Source organism: Struthio camelus, chromosome 1 (assembly GCF_040807025.1).
Source record: "Struthio camelus isolate bStrCam1 chromosome 1, bStrCam1.hap1, whole genome shotgun sequence".
Lineage (NCBI taxonomy): Eukaryota > Metazoa > Chordata > Aves > Struthioniformes > Struthionidae > Struthio > Struthio camelus.
Genome location: NC_090942.1, coordinates 93,837,598 through 93,857,790, shown reverse-complemented (window position 1 = coordinate 93,857,790; position 20,193 = coordinate 93,837,598). Strand labels below are relative to the sequence as shown.

The 20,193-nt window shown below is 45.9% G+C and overlaps 2 protein-coding genes across 5 annotated transcripts in view; one reads left to right on the top strand and one right to left on the bottom strand.

Annotated features, from left to right (window-relative positions):
* Positions 1–13,216, top strand: part of TMEM39A (transmembrane protein 39A) — a 21,901-nt gene extending 8,685 nt beyond the window's left edge. For 3 of the 4 annotated variants that reach the window (XM_068958478.1, XM_068958464.1, XM_009675226.2), the window contains 8 exons: positions 3,769–3,962; positions 5,200–5,422; positions 6,963–7,046; positions 8,554–8,696; positions 9,160–9,508; positions 10,357–10,544; positions 11,068–11,188; positions 12,859–13,216. In XM_068958478.1, the coding sequence (XP_068814579.1) occupies positions 3,850–3,962; positions 5,200–5,422; positions 6,963–7,046; positions 8,554–8,696; positions 9,160–9,508; positions 10,357–10,544; positions 11,068–11,188; positions 12,859–13,092 (1,455 nt within the window). In that variant the 5' untranslated portion in view covers positions 3,769–3,849 and the 3' untranslated portion in view covers positions 13,093–13,216. Of the gene's footprint in view, positions 1–3,768; positions 3,963–4,673; positions 5,002–5,199; positions 5,423–6,962; positions 7,047–8,553; positions 8,697–9,159; positions 9,509–10,356; positions 10,545–11,067; positions 11,189–12,858 lie in introns of those variants that run through there. The other variant, XM_068958487.1, reaches the window with a different exon arrangement.
* The window catches only part of LOC104144282 (uncharacterized), a 19,545-nt gene continuing 12,210 nt past the window's right edge, over positions 12,859–20,193 (bottom strand). The window contains exons 14-20 of the mRNA XM_068958451.1: positions 19,945–19,981; positions 18,341–18,489; positions 17,836–17,898; positions 17,431–17,506; positions 16,889–16,973; positions 16,623–16,710; positions 12,859–16,077 (exon numbers count right to left, since the gene is read on the bottom strand). Coding sequence (XP_068814552.1) covers positions 15,967–16,077; positions 16,623–16,710; positions 16,889–16,973; positions 17,431–17,506; positions 17,836–17,898; positions 18,341–18,489; positions 19,945–19,981 — 609 coding nt within the window. The 3' untranslated portion in view covers positions 12,859–15,966. The remainder of the gene's footprint in view (positions 16,078–16,622; positions 16,711–16,888; positions 16,974–17,430; positions 17,507–17,835; positions 17,899–18,340; positions 18,490–19,944; positions 19,982–20,193) is intronic.

Below are 20,193 nucleotides of genomic sequence, written 5' to 3'. Positions count from 1 at the left end.
GTCTTCTCGAGCCGCGTTGCTGCAAGTGAGGGTGGCCGCTGCGTTTCCCGTTCTGCTCTTAAGAATGTCTGGTTATAGGCCTTTTGGAGTCAAGGAGAACCTCTTGAATGTTTTCCAGGCTCTGGCAGTTCTCAGACCTCAATGCAGCGAGCTTCCCAAGAGGATTGGAGGCTCGGAGTTTTCTCCAATTAAAAAACATTAACGTCACCAAAATAACTGGCTAAGCATTGTAGTGTTTCCAGCAAAGAGATGAGGAACCAGGCAGATTTTTCATTCTGATGAGTCACTGGCTCTCTTCTGATTTGTTTCTTGTAAGTGCTGTTTAGACAGCTGCTGATGCAGGAATATGGTTCTGAGTGATGGTCGCTGGGGAGCAGGATGAGGTTGTGTGCTATTTCACCTCTGAACTGGTGAAGAGCTCGTCTGCCTAGCTCTTCATCCGTAAAGGCTTGCTTGCAACAGTGGTTCTTGCCTGCCTTCATCCTGCCTCTTCAAGATAGCTGGGGAGCTGGTGGCGGAAGGGGCAGGGAGAAATAAAATGTCTAAATATTTCCTATAGTCCCAAAGGCATAAATCAAAACTAAGAGGATCCGGTGCATTTCATTCCTGGATCTTCTGTTAACCATATCACAGTTGAAGGTTTTGCCTCTGCCCTGAAGGAAGAGTGACCCAAGACCTGTCTATAGCCATGTTCTTTCCATCTGCATGGTCAGGACCACTGTTTTGTAGCTGATTCCCGAATCTTTCTCGAGCGTTTTTGTGATGTCCACATCTGCCTGAGAGAGGAGAACTTGAAAGCTAGGCTGTTTTTGTTTTGGGGATGTTGAGGAGGCAGGCACTACAAATGTGTGGCACTGTTACTCCCAGTTCACATACAACTTCCCTCAAAACAATGTGGAATCAAACTAATGGACTACAGTGTCTCGGTAGGAAAAGTTTTTAATCTACCTTTATTCACTTCTTGCACTTGCGACTGTATATAAAATAAAAGATGCTGATGTGTGGCTACATAGGGACCTACAAAGAGCAAAGGAAGAGCCTGGTAGGCTCCCAGCTTGCTCTACTGGCTTCTTTACGAGAACTTATTATGACTTGGATGCACATAAGAGTCTGATCTACTGGAGTAAAAAGTCATGGATGCGCTTTTTTTTTTTTTTTTAAACACAATCATTTTTCACCACAGAATCATGCCTTAATTTAAAATAACAATTGAAAACTATAAAGAGGCTTTTCCCTGCGTCTCCTTCTCCAAAAGGAGGACTGTTGTCTCATTCAAGGCAAAAAATGCAAGCTTAGAGTCAAACTGATCTGTAGTCTGACTACTTTGACTTGATCTAGGGAGCTTTGGCTATCTAAAAAAAAAAAAAAAAAAAAAAGTTGGTGGGGAGATCTTCTCTTACAGATACCTGCTGAACTTAATCAGAGTCCAGGGAAGTCAACCAGTTATTTGAAGCGTAGCTTTAGTAACTGTACGCAGAGGTTAGCTCAATCTGTATGTTCATAGATCACTGTGAAAGGGATTATTCAAGGGCATTTAAAATATGGTGTACTTGCACTGAAGAGAGCTTCTTCCTATATGTGTTCTTCTTTTACAAGTAGACACCAGCATTTTACTGGTTTGCAAAACCAGAGGGTGAAAGTGTGATGGCTTAGTTTCCAAGCGTCTAAGTTGATGAGCATGTAAAGCATACTAACTGGATAATACAAATGGAAGCTGTTGAATTATTTGCATGAATTAGTGAATGTGGCATAAAGTATCTTCCACTGTTAATACCTCTAATTAGAGCACCAGCTTCTGGGTATTGCATCCGTTATCATAAATGTCCTGTAGGTTGGATCAGATCAATTATTTTAGCTTGCACAGTTCTTATAACAGCTTAATTTGTCTTAAAGTGGCTTTTAAATTATTCCTTTTAGAGTTTTTTCATCCTTTTCTGCTTAACTGCTCTTACAAAGCATCTGGATGCCTTTGGTGAATTCTGCATTGTCTTTTGCCCTCCCTGCTTGTCCCATGCATGCAGGGCTGGCAAGAGAATTTTCCTCTGTTTGTATTTAATTCCTGAAATGTGAGTCTTTGAAGCATTCCCAAATAAAACTCCAGAACATTCTAGAGAAGTTTTTCTCTAAGCTTTAAAGTATTGATCAGAAAGATGAGGAAGGATTCAGTTCTCTGTTTTGTCACTGGAATCATAATGAGAGGTTTAAGAAGTCTGAAAAAATATGTTTTTTTTTTCTCCTCCAAACACAAACTTGTCCAATGTTTGCTCTTTTCTTTCATGCAATTTCACAATTCCATTTGTTCTCCAGGATCTCTTTTTTACTTTTTTGCGAGTGACCTGCACATGGGTATGTACACAGCATTCATCTTTAGAAATACCGTTTTGACTTTTGTTGAAACTTTGATAATTGGTTATTGGAGTAGAGATGCAGCATGAGAAATTTTAATACAAAAGAAAGTTTTCAGATGGGGTCTTTTGGAATAGTTCTCTGTTTACCGTGACAGTGATGTGACTCATTCAGTAAACTTCCTGGCACCTCTGCCAGCTATGATTTCTCGGGATTTTAAAGGAGGTGATAATTGATTTATAAATAGAAGATAGGCTTCATCTGTAAATGTCAAAGATACGGAGCTTCCAAAAAAGCACTCCCACCTTCTGGGACCCTGGGTTGGTTCAGGCTGTGATATTTTGCCAAAAGGGCACCTGATTACTCTCTCTGGAAATGCGCACAGAGATAGTCCTTGTAGTGAGATGTTCAGCCTCAATACCTTGTTTCTGTACAGCATGCTCACTTGGAATGACTTCAGGATTAGCGCTCCAATTTAAGTTATCATTCCCTTATGTCTATCAGCCATCAAAAACTTAACTTGACTTCCAAAATCTTTGCAGTGTCATGGGTGAGATTTAGGAAATAAAAGCAAAAGTAGATGGAAAGTGGTGAAAGTCTGTGCCAGAGAATCCAGCTTTATTATTGACCCTCTGAATTGCTCAGCCTCTCTCATAGTAGTTCATTTTAAGGAAGTGATTGATTTAAATGCATCATTTAAAATAATCAAATACTTAAAAGGTTATTCTTTAATACAAAATTAAGGCTGGGATATGTGATTGCCTATCTATAAATTTGAAGTACTTGCATACATATATTTTCTGTTGCACTACTCTGTTAGCTAGGACCATGTTTAAATGGACCTCCTACCAGCATGTCAGTCAGGTTGCCTTAGCACTAAGGGAGCTGAACTATGCAATTAACTGCTTTGCCAAACCTTCATGTAGACCAATTAGGACCGTCCATTTAGAGCTCCAACAGAGAGGGGTCCAAATTAGCTACCAGCATCAGATGCTATCAAATGGTGTGTTGGATGGTTAAAAAGACCAGAAAAGCTCTAGCAGTTTCTCACACTGGACGAGAGAGAGGATTCTTCCATGTTTGCTCTTAAACTAAGCCACGCAGTTGTGCTGTCTCTAGCACTAGAGAGGCTCAGTAGAGCTTTCCAGCCAGCAGGAAGTGCTACAAGTCGTTGATGGCTAATTTAAGCAGTCACTTCTTAAAGATACAGTGTGAGTGGAGTCCATTCTGTGTAAGCAGACAGGCACTGATCTGGTGCCATCAAAATGGGGTGGTGTTTAGGGTGCTGATGGGTGCCTCGCCTTTACTACAAGGCTCTGCATGTAGGAGAACGGCTTCCCGTTGCATGAATTCATTTGGCTTGGGTGTGAACCAGCTTACCAGAAGTTTGCAGCTTAACTGATGTTTCTGCCTCCTTCGCAGACCTGGGAGGACTTCAGGATTGTTGTCTGGGTCTCGGGGCACAGCCTGCTGGAGGCACTGAAAGTGGACTGGTTCCTGGTCATGCCCGGTGGAAGGAGGGGACCCAGTCGGCAGCAGCTAAGCCGTTCAGCTTTGCCGTCTCTCCAGACTCTGGTTGGTGGGAGCTGTGGCAACGGTACTGGTTTGAGAAACAGGTGAGGGCAAAAGTGTGGTTGCTGAGACACCTGTGGCTAGGATGACACTAAAAGCTTAGGAGTCTTGATCTGCTCTAAACTGTGGAAGTGGGGCTTAATGGTTAAAGCAAAGAACTGGGAGATGGGAACCTTGAACCCGCTGTTGTGGTGTTCAGACAGAGCAGCTCCTGAAGGGCTCCTTATGCTAAAACCCTCCCCCAGCTTCTCTTCCCAGCTCTCCTGGTGATGTGTGCTTCCCTCTGCGGCCCCTCTCTCAACTCATGCTAAAATCTGCCTCAAGGGGAAGCTTACAGAAGTGGTCTCAGCAAGCCTTCACTGCGGTTGCAATGGCTAGGGTGGAAATTGCATAGTACTCATTTTGTCTTTCCCTGTAGCAATTCCCAGGGTAGTGAATTCTAGCTGATTATGAGTCCCCGTCTCTCTTACTCTGTTGCCTGCAATGCCCTGGGAAATTACTGTGACGTGTCAGAGCCCAGTTGTGAGTCCCCCTCCTACGCGGTAGAAAGGCAGGGCAGGAGGATGTCTGTATTCTGTTTTTAGCCCTGTCAGCTCCACGTGAAACGGGTTCTCACACTTGGTAAAGCTCATCTCCATTTTCTGGGGAAGTTGGGGGCTGAATAAGGAACACACAGTGACATTTAGAGCTCCTCATTTGTCATAAAGATTGAGAGAGCCCAGTGTTATTTCCTTCCCTGCAGAAGTGAGTAGACTGGAGAAACGATTTGCTGCATGTTGAGGTCCTGACTTAGGTGGTGTAACTTCATTCTTACAGAGCAGAGAGGGCCAAGCCCTTTAGTTTTGGCCTTTAAGGACTTCTCGGGCTGGAACAGGTGGACGAATGGCACAGTCTTAGATTCTTGAGGAAAAAGTGACTGCATTGGAAACATGGAATCAGCTCCCTGATCCTGGGAGAATGTTGTTTATTCTGGTTTCAGTCAAATACAGCAGGGTTTACACCTGTTGAAGTTTCTCCATCAGTTTAGTCTGCTGGAGCTTTCAGTTGTCATGGGCTCCTGTGAAGGCTGGAGAAGAAGGAAATGTGAGTACATTGACAGGTCAGCCCCTGGGAGGTAGCTGAACTCCTCTAGGTACCTCCTTATTTAAGAGAGGACTGCTGCCATCTCTACTCCAGCAATGCACAGTCCCAAACTTAGAGGTCCAAGTACTCCCTTTCCTGGAAAATGGTGGAGTCAACATTGGATGTTTCCCAAAGTGAGTGAAATCTGTCCGTTTTCAGGAATGGTAGTGCCATCAGCCTCTCTGCACCTCCGATCACAGCTCTGATTACTCCGGAGCCTGTACGTCACTGCCGGATCCCTGAACTGCCTCTGGACGGAAGCCTTCTCTTTGAATTCCTGTTCTTCATCTACCTACTGGTAGCTCTCTTCATTCAGTACATCAACATCTACAAGACCGTCTGGTGGTACCCATACAATCATCCTGCTTCCTGCACCTCACTGGTGAGTTTCCCAGCTTATGCAGTCACCTCTGTTTCATGATTTCACAGCTTCTGTTCATGCTGCTTCCATTCGGGACTTGCCAAGCATTTGACTTAAGTGGGTGAAGGGGACTTAACGTGCCCCCTCCCCCCACCCCGCCATCAGCTAGGGCCCTGTCATCCCTCGTTTTAAAGGGGAGAAAATACATGGAAAACGAAAGAGAGAATGAGATGAAGAGGTGTTAGCAGGGCTACTTCAGTGCAAATCTCTCTTACGATACTTGTGAGGCCTAGTTAGCCCCAAGGTTTTGAAATGGAGTCGAGACTCTAGCAGCCTGCTCTCTCCTGGTGTTGGTGCCCTTTCCCAGTGGAAACACCAGAGACTGAGAGAACGGAGATGATAGACGTTTTCATGAGGATCTTGCAGCAGGTCAGCAGCAGAGGAGTTTGGGGAGGAGGTCAGATCCTCAGCTCATGTAAACGTTGCCATCTCCACAGGTTCAATCTGAGTCTTTCCTGGCCCAGAAAGCTGGGCATCCTGGCAGTGACCTGTACCTGAGTCTTGTAATGCCATCCAACCTCATCTGGATGCAGCTAGCATCTGAGGTGGTCTTCCAACTTAGATGGTGGCCTTCTTACTTTGAAGCATGAGGTGGTTCCTTGGTTTCCATACTGACAGGTGGTGCTGGTATCCCAGTTATCCAGCAACATGTTTCAAATTTAGCTATGTGATGCTGGATGCAGCTTTCTTTGAGGAAAAAACATTTTGTATTAGGCTCCCTGCATGAAAAGACTTAATGGTCTTACATTTGTTCCCCTCAGAAGTCGAGCATTCTTGTTTACTCAGAAAAAAATCTTTCAAGTCCCAGAGAGCAATGTTCAGAGTCTGCTAACCATTATAAACAGAAGCTATTTGATGGCTTCGTTAACAAATTGTAAGGAGCCCAAGAGTTGTATCTAACTTGATGCAGCCAGAGCCAGCACTAACCTGTAGTACAGAGCTACGACCCATGAAGATCACAGTTCTCAAGTCAACTTGATGATGACATCTGGGAGCACTGGTGGTCACTACAGCCTGGTTTTGAGACAAAGGGGTGAAGTGAGCAGGTGTGCAGGACTCTGGACTGCACTTCAGTTCCCCTTACTCTGATCAGTTAGCAGCTTTTCCCAGGAGAACTTGTGAGCAGTTCTCCACAGTAGGAACCTGGTCCTAGATCTCGCTTGACCCCCAGAATATCTGCCTGAAGGGTGTGTGTGTGTGTGTGTGTGTGTGTGTGTGTGTTTGTTTGTTTTTGTTTTTTTGTTCCCCCTCCCTCCCTCCCAAGTAGAAATTCCTCTGTGAGAAGGAACATATGGCGAAGATCTTACTTCTGTAGACATTCCTGTGTTACTGATTTTTCTTCCTTCTCCTATCCTTAATAGACAGATTTGGGGCATGTTTACGTGAGATCCCAATGCTCTCTCAACAGCCAGCTTTCCAGTCTCCCCTGCCCTCCCCCCTCAAGCTGGGTGGTTTCGCAGTCCCTTCTCTTGGTAAATACCTTTTCTCTTTCCTCCTTCAGAATTTTCACCTCATTGACTACCACCTGGCGGCATTCATTACAGTGATGCTGGCTCGGAGACTGGTGTGGGCCCTCATCTCCGAGGTAACGTTCCCACTGTTCTCTCTGCTGCGTCTAACACTGGTCGTAGAACATAACCATTCCTGGATTGAGAGAGTTCTGTGAGTTGGATAGCTGGAGGATTCCTTCCTGCAGGAAAAGTCTGAGTGTGAAGGGCTAAGATTTTGGGAGTGCCCTTCTGCCTTGGAGCTCGTCTACCTCAGCCCACTCATGTCCTGTAGTATTTGGGAGCTCTGTTGTCTTTGCACCTAGAAGGAGATGGAACGATCACACTTGCTTCTATATCCCTGCAGGCACAATACTTTAGCTCACTGTCTCCTGCCAGAAGAGTGGCTGAGAGAATTGCTAGTCAGGTAGCAGAGTGAGGAGGAGGGAGGTTTGTTATTTTGGAAGACTGAACAGGAGACTACAGAGGACATGGCAGAAGGAGGAGGATATCTTGAGTACACCAAAGTGACACAGGAATAGCTGGTAGAACTGTTCTTCCTACACTAGTGCTCCTTGCTAAGCTTACTCCGATTACTCCGAGGCTCTGATATTATGACTTTGGATTTTGAAAGAGTTTGTATCTGGGTGTCTGAGAACAGAACTTGACCAAATATAAGTCTGAGAAAGGTCATTCTGGGGAAAGTGGAAGTTCTGCCCACTGAAATAGCTAATATGACTCTAGACTAAGTGACAGGTTTATAACACACACACACACACACACACACACACACACACACACACACACACACAGAGAGAGAAAACAGTTATGTCCTATTGAATAGGTGAATGGACTAAATGAGATCCCAGAAGTTCTCTTCCACCTCTGATTGCTGCCATTTTCACTTACTTTCCCATCCTCAGTAAAACCTCCTGTAGACTGAAATTTCTGCTTTGAAACCTTTCATGCAGATTCTTGAGCATCCCATCTATTGGCTCTAATCCCTAAGAATGTTTTTATAGTTCAGTTTGCCTTATCCCCTCTGGAAAGCAGAACAAGCTTCCTTGCTGTTCTTTTGAAGGTGGCTCCTCCTTTAACTAGACTACAGCCTGTGTATCCAATAGAGATGGGTGCTGGAATTCTAGTTTGGGGATTGTGCACCCCAAACCATCTGCATCTCCTTCAGCTGAGAGCTGGGACATTCCAGTTCTTTGGGAAAAGGAATGCTGAGACCTGATACTTCCAAAGGAAATAGCAAGAGGAAACGTGTTTCAGGCTCTCCTGGAGTATCATCAGAGCAATAAAGAACTTTAGCAAAAATGTTTCCTACTTTGCAGCTCGGATTTGAAAAGGCCCTATTTCAGTCATACCCTAGGACTTGTGGTTATTCATGAATCTTTTGGATTTTCCCAAACACTGAACGAAATCAAAGGACTTCACCTTTGTGAGACAGAGTTACTCAAACTTCTGGGAGGAAGAGAGCAGCCATGCCTCTTAAGTGCCTTCTGGCACGCTCCCCCTGCTCCTCTTCCACAGGTATACCCTGTGCTGTATGTTTTAGCACTAGCCTGATGGAATGGCTGAATGTTTCTTCTGGATTTGCAGGCCTCTCAGGTGGGCGCAACATCAGTGATTCACTACATGGTGCGCCTGGTGCTGCTCACCCTCTGTGGATGGGTGCTCTGCTGGACTTTGGTCAATCTCTTCCGCAGCCATTCTGTTCTCAACCTCCTCTTCCTGGGCTACCCGTGAGTAACAACACCTTGTACCTTCAGCATAGGGAGGGAGCATAGCCCCCCGGGCTGGCATGAGCCACATAGGGAACACCTGGAGAAGCAGAGCTGTTGGCTGTAATGTGCCCCCAAAAGACAAGCAAGCAAAAGACCTTTCCTAACCTAATAAGTAGAGGGGAATTAGGAATGAGGGAGGTAGGGGGAGGAGTCTTTATCCTAAGATACACTGAGCTTATGAAGCAAATTGCAGTAGGCAAGTTGCATGGGGGATCATTACTGTGACTGAAGCCTGCACAGTGGTCGAGGCTGTAACCCCTAGTCTCTCAGGGAGAGTAAGAGTTGGCCACTAGCTTCTCAAATGAGGGTTCTCCTGTGTTACCCCTCTGATATGAGCCAGCATCTGGTCAGAAGATGCCATCTTCATGTTGGGATGGCTGTCGTTTCAGCCCATGTTCCTTTCTTCCTTCTCTCCCTGTAGGTTTGGTGTGTACGTTCCTCTGTGCTGCTTCCACCAGGACAGCAGAGCACAGCCCCTACCTGCGGACTGTGGTTACTTGGTACAAGATCAGATGGTGGATGATGGGGCTTCGGGTGTCAGCAGCCTGGTCAAACCCAAAGATTTCCTCTCGCTTCTGTGGGAATCCCTGAGAGACCAGTTCAATAATCCTACATCTATCCCCACCCACAGCTGTCCCCTCTCCCCAGATCTCATCCGTAATGAGGTGGAGTGCCTAAAAGCAGACTTCAACCGCAGGATCAAGGAAGTTCTCTTCAACTCTCTCTTCAGTGCCTACTATGTGGCGTTCCTGCCACTCTGTTTTGTGAAGGTAGCTCTTGTCTGGCTCTCTCTGTGCCCCTGCCCGCCGTCTCCTTCTGAATGTTGTGTGAATTGCTGCCAGGCCAGATTCCTGGTTAATTCCCCTTTTCTCTGTCTCCCCTTTGGCAGCCCGGATAGCGGAGCATGGCTGCATCCGGAGGGCACTAGTACTGCTCCTGGTTGGCGGATAGGTATTGCCATAAATGTGATGCACATCTAGTCCCATCACCCCACGTACTAACTCCCCTTCTCCCACCCCCTGTCCTAGGCAGATGGATAGCTGTGTTCTTAGACAAGGGCACACGTTACCTGTCTCAGATCCAGTGTCCTGGTTTTTGAGTGCTTGGATCAGAGGCTTTGCTGTGCAGCTTGTTAGAAAACAGAGCCAACTAGGATGTTTGGGAACTTAAATCTGAGAACCACTTGTCAATGTGGGGGTTGTATTTTTTTTTTTTTTTTAATCTATGTTTCTCTAACTTGAATCAGCTCAGCATTCATTAACAAGGATATTTGGGACTTCCACAGCCAACCCAGTTGGTGTAATGAAATGGGCAGGGCTCCACAATCCGTGTAAGAGTCCTGGTGCAATTGGTGCTCCTGGGGCAGTTCTGTGGCAAGTGAACTGGGGGAGGAGATGCACCAGCTACAGCATCATCCCCCTTCCCTTTCTCCTTCAGGTCAAGGAGAAGGGAGTCTTGGGTGTTTCCTAAGCTGTAACCCTCTGAAATCACCGGCCCAAAAGCGCATGCCTGTAATGTGTGGTGTGGGTCTGCTGGATGCACACACAGTATGTCCTCTTGTCATTCCCTTCTCTGCTCTGTGACGGTGGTGCTAAATTTTTGTCTGGTCTCTTTGCAGAGCACCCAGTACTACGACATGCGCTGGTCCTGTGAGCACCTCATCATGGTGTGGATCAATGCCTTTGTCATGCTCACCACTCAGCTGCTGCCTCCCAAGTACTGCGACCTGCTCCACAGATCAGCTGCCCACCTGGGCAAGTGGCAGAAATTAGAACATGGTTCCTACAGCAATGCTCCACAGCACATGTGAGTGTGGGGATGGCAAGGGGCTGGTAAGACGATTTAGTAGATATGCAGGTATGAGCAGTGCTACCTACCAAGGAAGCTTTTCCATTCCCCACAGTGCCAGGCTCACAGGTAAAACTCTGCTGATCTTTCTGTTCCCTAGAAACAAACATCTGCTCCAGAGCAGCCTAAGCTCCTCCAGTCAATGCTCATTCGCTCCCAGCAATAAATACTCAGATTCCTCTTGGCTGCTGGAGCAGTAGCTTGTGTAGGGGGAAGGAGTGGCGTGCTCCAGTGCAGCGGGCTAGGTTCTTGTACTGGGAGCCGTTTGTTTACGTTGCTGAATTCTCAGAGTCCTTCTGATGAGTTCATTGTCGTCTTACCTCCCTGTGGTTTTCCAATGGGAGCTGGAACGTTTCCCTGTGGCAGAGGCTTTGTTATTTTTCAAGATGCGGTCTGTTCCTGCGAGTCCTTCAGTGAGCTGGGAACATCCTCCCACTTGCTTTCCCTCAGATGCTAACACTACAGTGTTCTTTCCCCACAGCTGGTCAGAAAACACAATATGGCCGCAAGGAGTACTGGTGCGACGTAGTCGATGCCTGTATAAAGCAGTTGGGCCTTACAATGTAGCAGTGCCTTCAGACGTCTCCCATGCCCGCTTTTATGCAAGTATCTCTTCTGTTGACATGCCTTAATTATGGGAGGGAGGAGAGACTCGAACCTAGCTGCGGCAGAGCAGATTATGCCTGAACTGAAGAATTAGACTAGATGCTTTCTCCAGTGAAAGACATGTTAGCAGAATAGTCATACCGTCCTGCTCTTTTCTCCTCACCACCTTTTAGGATCTGACTTTAGGGTCTCTCCTGGGGACCCTGTCTTTACAGTAGAGGTACCCAAATTACTTCCAAATGAACTGAGAGCAGATTTTTAATTTAAAACAAAAAAACACCACCACCATAACTGCAATAGTCTTAAAATCTTGTCCTGCAGAGATCACCCCAACAGCCTTTATTGTGGGTTGTGCCTCTTGACAGTAGACTTGCTGCTCCACCTTGGTTACCTTCCTGTGTTGGTAATCGTTTGCTTTCTCAGTATACAAGTCAGGTCAGCAAAGAGTGAAAATTAAATAGTCAATAGCTTAGAGCTTTTGCCCAAAAGATCACACTTTTTTCCATGCTACCTACGCAGTCTCCCCCTGATCAAGTAGTTATTTTTCAGAAAGTATGTATTCTATGCCATCCAGGTTTGCAGATATTTTCATTCCAGCTGTGGTGTGGGGCCTGTGGCTGCTGCGCTGGTCCTCAGTGGTGGTGGTGAAGTAATTGGTACTCAGTTATGTGGTTCTTGAGAGCTGAGGCGGCTCAGGAGCCTGGAGCCGAGTGCACAGCTCCAGAGGAGGAGAGGAGCTGATTTAAAGCCTTGCTGTCAAATGTGGCTCCTACCACTTTTGTCACATGAGATCTGTCATTCATCAGGGTCAACTCAGCACACTTACCTGGTAGAAGACTAATCCAAAAAGAGAAGTGCTTAGTTTTTGGCTGCGTTAGTGAGTGGAATCAGCTCTTGGGGTACTAGAGCCTGTGCAAGAGGGGAAGAGTGTTGAACAACAGAGATTTTCACCCTTCCAGTAGCAGTGGCTTGTTAAGAGTTGTGGTTTTAGATCAAGAAGCTGGGGAGTGCCTTTCCCATCGTGAATTGGCTGCATCACACCTGTTTATGCTCTCAGCTGAACGTTATTCCTCATGTGCCCATCTCCTACACATGCTTCGGCTGGGCTGGAAGGAGCAGAGTTCAGTGCTGGGCAACATCCTTTTTACTGCTAAACAGAGTATTTGTTCTTGGCAGAGGGACTTCCCCATTGCAGCATTACAGTGATGTCTTGTCTATGAGTGAGTAGGCTCATAACTTACCTACTACATTTTGGGCAAGATGAAAGTCATTGCTGCCTTGTCAGTGCTTTCTCACCATGGTAACACAGCTCTCCCATGGGGACAGTAGTGTCGACTAGGATTCTTAAGAGGATTCTAGTTAATAGAACATCTTCCAGGGGAACTGGAAAATATGTGAGCTGCCCATTAGGTTATTTCACCAGTCCTCCCCTTCTCAAGGAAAATTCCAATTATACATGCCTTGTTTCTTCCACTGCTGTCCTCTAAGTAGCAGCTAGTGGTGGGTGGGATACAAGAGCCTTTCTTCTGCCTAGCGCAGTGCTCGCTAGCTCAGTGGAGTCAGAGAGCATTATATCCACTCCGCTTCCTGCTTTAATGCTGCAACGAACCATAGATATGCTGCTGATGTTCTTCTTTTTCCATCCTTTTTAACTGTTCCCCTGCAGTTCCTTTTTCACCGTCCATTACGGCTGCTCAACCTGCTGATCCTCATTGAAGGCAGTGTGGTCTGCTACCAGCTCTACTCACTGCTGCGCTCAGAGAAGTGGAACCATACCCTCTCCATGGCCCTCATCCTTTTCTGCAATTACTATGTCTTATTTAAGCTCCTCCGGGACCGGATAGTATTAGGCAGGGCATATTCCTACCCACTTAACAACTATGGACTCAAGGCACACTAGGCCTGCCAAATGCGTCCCCCTTCCCTTTCCCGTCCCACACGACAGGGAGGGAACCTCAGAAAAAAATATTTTCGTACAGTTCTATTTTTTTCTTGCGGCGTTTATAAATATTTAAAATATTTTATATTTTGTATACTATTGTTTTTGTGGGGTGGGAAGGGAACCAGTGGCAATTAAATGTCGCTTTATAAACAAGGTGTTATTTTATATATATATATAAAAATCAGTGTGTATATACCGTATATCTATACCCATACATATATCTATGTGAAGCAACAGGATTGTGTGTGTGGTCACTGTGTCTGCTTTGCTCACACAACTGCCCTACTATATTGCATGTGGTGGGGGTGGGACTACTGCTAATAGGAACTGGTCTCTTGAAGAAGAGCTGTGGATGAGCTAGCAGCTAGGGGAAGTAAGGAAACACAGGGGGCTTTCAGCGTGCAAGCAGCTCATCTTAGAAACCTCAGTACCAGAGGAGTTTTGCCCTAGAACTGTGCACTGATGTGATACCAGCTTAGGGAAAGGGAAGAAGCAGTGTGCTGAAAGACAGACTAACTTACTGGAAGTCAGCAGAAGCTCCCTGTTCCCTTTTAGCAGGATGCAAATATTCTTTTTTTAAAAAGCTAACCCTTTACTTTAGGTCCTTGCCAGCCTCTTAGGGAGCTCCCGTTTCTAACTCCACCCAGAGAATACACTTCATCTTGAAATTGTAATTTTACAGTAGTATATCATTTAGGAAAGCAGCAGTTTGGAATAGTTTCATCTTGCAGATGGTAATTGATTGTTTTATATTGCCATTTCTGACCCCTATAGGAGTAGCATTAAATCAATGAACGTCCAGCCGTTATTTCTTGCAGGCAGCAGTGTTCCTTGGAGAAATTCATTCTTGTCAAACACTGATCAACTCCTATTTCCCTACAATGTACTTGACCAGTGCTTCATCTTGAAGGCATACAGAGCTCCAGGGTGTTTTAGAAATGTTTAATAAGTTATCCTTAATATTACAGTGACTACTTTCCTCTTAAAAATCTGCTCTTGATAAAATTGAACTATACTAGAAACTAGTGAACTATTAGTTCTTCATGTATTGTACAGGGGAGTTGAAGATGAAAGCCAGTATCAACCGTTCCCTTATTTTTAACTGTGGATGCTGCTAACAGCTGCCAGTAGCAGCTGATGCTTTGACCCAAGTAATTGTGGGGAAGGTAATGTAATTTTTCTTTTTTTCATTCAGATGCTATCTGACTGCTAACTTTACTCATGGCTGAAGTGCTAGCTCTGTTTAAAGAGCAGATTAAAAAAAAAAAAAAAAACAACTATATTGAGCTTTGGGCGAAACTGCAACCATTCTCTCTGTTCCTTCTTTCCTTCCAAGCTAAGCAGGAATACAGTGCTCTTTCCTGCTCCTAAGACAGCTTCTCCAGCAGCCTGATCCAAAGGCCAGCCATTTCCCTTCTCAGATATCTCATAAGGTAGGCAACAGAGGTCTCTGGGCATTAACCCTGAGCTAGTCCAAAATGAAACCAAATGCTTAGCCTTGGTTAATCCTAGGCCTTTTCTTGTCTTTGATGTGGATACAGCTGTGCAGGCAGGACACAGGCACTTGAGTCTACGGTCCAGGGACTTCCAGTGGAGCCTGTAGTACACAGTACTGTGACTTTAGGGCCTACTCCTGTAGGAATGTAGTCTTCTCTAGCTTTTCCTGCTGTGGTATCATGATTTAAGTAATAGAGCTTGGTCTTTTAATCCATGTCATAGTTCTACCTGATGACTTCAGGAAGCACAGCTGGGATAGAGGGAGGGCTGGCTTCTTGTTTAGAGCAGGCTCTGTGCTGCACACAGCTTCATGCCACACTTCTGCACCCAGGGTCTGCTCATGCAGTGCCCAGTAGCATTTGCTGTTTTTTAGTGCCACACCAGTTTCACCACCTCATAGCTGCCAGCTCAGCAACCATCTCCTTAAGAGCAGGTAGCTTATTCCATTCCGTTCCACTCTGGAGAAGGAATTACTAAACATGAGTAGGCTTATGCCTAAGCAACTATTGGGAGAACAAAGGCTCAACAAGTCTTCCCTTAGGAAGTGCATCACCAACAGTGGCACAAAAATCCAGAGCCCTGAACCAGAGTTTTGGCTCAGAGTTAACGAGGGTTCCTGCTCCGCTTTTGCCTTCCCTTGCATATAAGGCTGAAGACAGCAAGCACACCCGTGCTTTGTGCAACAGTTAAACCGACTCGTACACTGTTCGTAGCACAAGGGACAGAAAGAGCAGAGGAACACTTCCATAGCTACTGGCTTTCTATTTTGCTCTGAGGGACTATTCCAGGTTAGGGGCCATGACACACACTACCTTCTCGCAGGAAGGCTAAGATCCTCTTCATTCCAAGGGTGCGAGGCACGATATCTAAGGGAATCTATCTATAAAGGAAGCTGCCTTTCCCCCTCAAAAGAGTACCTTTGCTACATCCTGGAGTAGGAGGTGTTCTGTGAGAAGGTTTTAGGACTAGGAAGTGTGGCTTTCCATGCATAGCCATGTAAACCGCCTATATGCAGTCCAACTGTCTTCCGTCTTTACAGAGGAGCCATACAGGCAAAGGCGTTGCAGCTTCCCCTACTGGCAAAAACAGCGAGGAACAAGCTAGCACAGGTGGTCTCCCCAGTACAAACTGGAACATCCCCTACCCAACAGGGAGCAGAACTGATCTCTGCTCAGCATCAATGCCTGCTTAGATCAGTGTTCCCCCCATCCCTCAAATGGGCCTGCTAATAAACCTTATTCAGGTAAACACTGAACGCAATTCCACTCTTATACTTGGTCAGATCAGACGAGAAAAAAATAAAGTTTTAGCGCGCTGCCCATCTTGGCCGCTCCATCACATGAGGATGTCATAATAAATGGATGGTTTTCTGGTCTGGTGACGAAACTGCTCCAGCTTCAGGCCAATCCTGAGAAGCATAGCTTCATCCCACCATTTTGTCATGACCTGGGAGAAAGGGAGAAGGGGAAGAACGGCAGGGAGGAGAGAGAGAGAGAAACAGCATCATCACATACAGACACTACTGAAAGCCCTGCAGAACATGGCTAAAATTACATCCAACAGCACCAGAAGAGCACACGCTTTTCCCTTTTACCTCAGTAAATGTGGCATCACTGCATTTGAGATAAAGGCAGCTGTCTGACATAATTCAAATACATAGAGCTTTCATTTACGTGAGAGCATTTCAAGAGAAGAACAAGGAACGGCTTGGAGAAATTACATAACAGAAATAAGGAGAAGAGAGGGAAGGGTAGTGACAGATGATACGGACAGCTAGGTGATTAGTGATGCAAACAGATAGAAAGAGAGAGAAATCCATCTCCCAGATGCCAGAAGAGTCCTTCTGCCATTCAGGACTGACTTCCCCTTCTAGGCACGCCTTCACCCAGAAGTTAAAATTTCATTACCAGTCCCTGCATATTCTTCAGCAGCACTGCATGGAATGGCAGGAACCTGGTTATAGTAGTTTCAGTAGAGAGGGATTGTCTCACCTGGAGGCTAATAGGAAGCCCAGCAGCAGAATATCCAACAGGGACCACCAGGCCTGGAATGCCAGTGAAGTTGCCAAGCTGCATGAACCTGGGGGAGAAGCTGTCGTCAGCATTCCTGCCTTGGGACAGCAACAAAGTCAGCCTTTCTGGGAGGGGCACCTAAGAAGGATCTCTCCTGCTCTACAGCTTGAGCTCCTTTAGTTAGCTCAGCTAGTCCTCAGCTACTCCCAAACGTGGTTCTATAGTGCAAGTAGCACTCTTCTTACCTCATGGTCCGGACCGTCAATGAGAAATCACTGCACCCAACCAGAAGGTCAGAGTCATGGATTCTTGGGGCAGTAGAAGCAGCAGCTATGGAATGGAAGAGTCAGGCAGTGGGCAATCTCCAAGATACAGCTCAGTTCCTTAAAGCCACATGTTTTATCTACATTGGTGATGCAAACTGCCCTCTCGGAGTGCAAAGAAGTCATTGGGATTTATGATTTTAACAGTTAGTTTCTAATTGGAAGAAGACCATTTTCATGCCATAGAAGTAGATGTCCAGTCCCTCCTACACTGGCTTTGCAGGTCTTATTTCAACTATCAAAAAGGAATTTTCTGACTGCCATGGATACAGGCAGCAGATCTAGAAGTGTGCAGCACTCATCCTAACCAGAACCCATTTTCTTCTGCAGGCCTGAGGCACTGCAGAGTCTTTGCACAGAAGTCATGCTCTTAAAATTAGGGAGGGGGAGTTGATGAACCGACTGTACTTAGAATGCACCACACAACTGTCTGGGAGCAGCTCTGTGGCTAAAACTGCTAATACCTGGTGTAAGGATACAGTTCACAGTGGTGAAAATTTCTCGCAAGAAGTCTATGCTCCGGGTCCTCTGCCGATTTGCCTGCAAACAGAGAGACTACTGTCTGACAGGGCCTCTTGGTTCATGAGGCTTACATTTGATGGTGACAGCCTTTAACCATCAAAGCCTACAGCCCCAGCTCCATTCCTGCAGTTTAGACTCATGTAATACACCAACCAGTCGGACTGCTATCTCCTCTGTGGTGCCCCACCATTTAGCAGCATGTTCTCACAGCAGAGGGCAGTACTGTTGGGTGATGTCTCTCCACAGCCCCTGTCCCATGCATGAGGAGATTAAGGGAACCGTCCATCCCACTTTTGTAATTTCACTGGATGCCTCCACTCCAGCCTTCACCACAGTATGTTCCTCACCGTGATATAGTCCAGAGCTGTGAACTGGCAAGCCAACGCCAGGCTGGCCCGAGTCTCCAAATTCTGTAACAGAAAACGTTGATCATGGCTCTGCTTGCAACAAGCTAGTTAACCATATCTTCTTGCTTTAGACAAGCACAGGATATGAAAGAAGCTTGCAAACTACTTCTTTTCTCTCATACCTTTCTCATCCTCATTAACTTGCCATCAAGCATAAGCACCATAGTTCACATCTCTACACACTTGGACAGTCTTCCATGGTGACAGGAAAAGTTTTACATTGGGCATAAGAGTTTGAGAGGGCTAAGATGTGGTTAATAGCAAGAGATTGGACTGGATAATTCAGGAGTTCTCTTCTAGGTATACATTCCTGAATCTGTAGTCATCCAGCTGTTGTTTTGCCACAGAAAAAGCAGGAAAGCCCCAGGTTTCTCACTGATATACAGCACTTGTTCTGCATCAGCTGTGAAAACCACTGCCACCGATCCAACCTTCTGTCACTTACCATTTGCTGGAAATGTTTGTTGAAGTCAGCTTGCAGGAAATCTCTCATCTCGCTGAGAATGCAGACTGCGTGGGCTACTTGCACTTCCTCCATCTCTGGAAGAAACACTTCAACCACACTGGCTCCCAGACTCTGCAGGTACTCCACAGCTGAGGACAGAACAGGTCAAGCACAGGCAGCATCCTTGAGTTTAGCAAACTTTTACAGAGGGGCTGAGAATCCCCACTCCCCTGAAAAGTCAGAAATTCCATAGGCTGCTAAAATGCACACATCTTCAGCACATCATGTGGCAGGCAGACTGCTGCAGCTGCTTCTCAAAGGTAAAAGCCTTAGGCCTAATTAGATCACAGCGCTCCAACAGAGCAGAGCTAGGAGCTTGTAGGCTCATAACTTACCTACTACATTTTGGGCAAGTTTATCTCCTCCCTCTATCTCCTAGTTAACCTAGACAGTAAAGAGGGGCTGAGCACTTGACATGACCAGTATCATAAGAGCATGAAGTGGTTATTTAGCATCAGAAGATTCTCATTCAAAGCCTGTTCTGAACAATGATGGTAGGAGAACTCTGCGGTGGGCTGAGACCAAGCCAACAGTACAGGGTCACCAAATTCTACCACACTAGCAAAGCTGAACAGCAGGACTTTGGTAAAAAGTGAATCTTAAGCAGCCTCCGAAGAACACTCTTCTCTCTTTGATCCCAGCTTGTTTATAAATTCCCAGTCTTGCCTGTTTCACTGGCATATGGTATGTCCCTCCTAATAAAACTCTACACATGTGGAAGAAAGGCCAGATCTGGTGCAGGTAATATCTCTGAATTCTTCTATGCTGGACAACTAACAGCCCACCTTTGAAGCTGCATGCCATTGGGAGAGGAGTTGTGTTTTTTCAGGGAGCCTGTCACTTTGACATTTTAAAGCCACAGACTGTATTTTGATTCTCCAAGTACAAGAAAGCTGCAGAGTCTGCAGCGCTCTGTGTCTACAGAAATAAGAGCTGGAAATAAGGAGGCTGAAAAAAAATGCAGGCTAGCAAAGCCCAAGTACTGTGAGCCATCTCAGCTCCAATGCTCAGGAGGCCAACTCTTCTGCCAGAGACTGTGGAGTCTGCCTCCCCTCCAAGTATTCACCAAGTTCAGTTTTGCTTAGTCTAAAATTTGAGAAGGCCACCCTAATGGCACTCTCTGGCTGATTTCAAAGAAACACTACAGCACTGGATGCTTCATGAAGACCTAGCCCTATCTTTATTATTGAACAGTGGATGGTCAGACAAGTCCCTCTGCTAAAAGTCTTTCACCATTAAAGCTTGCAGAATGAGTATTACTGAGCACAGACGGAGCTGTCTTTATAGAGAGACAGCGGCTTAGCACATTAGACCCCATTCTTCCATTGTAACCAGGCGAGCCTACAACTGCTGAGCTTTTTAACCATCAGCAGTCAGAAGGATTTCCCTAGTACAAGGCTACGACTGTGTGTCCAGCCAGACCTCTTCAAGCATCTGCCTTGGAGGGCTCCAGGCCACACCTCTTTAATGGGTGCATAAGAGGAACACCAAGTCATAAAATGACTTCAGATAGACTCAGAGATACTACATGTTTTGCTCTTTACCTTTCTCACAGATGGACAGGATTTCTGCATCACATGCCTAGAGAAAAAGACAAAAGACCTGAGCAGTTTTTAATAACTGCCCTCTCTCTCCCCCAAGCACACGCACCAGCACATTGGTCCACGTGGAACTTTCTTTTCTCCTGTCTCTGATGGCAGGGAAACGCAGCCCTCCAGAGCTGCCTTCTGGCCACCCACTCCAAGAAAACAGCTTGGAGGACCTAACTATGGAGAAGGAATGGTCTCTCTTTC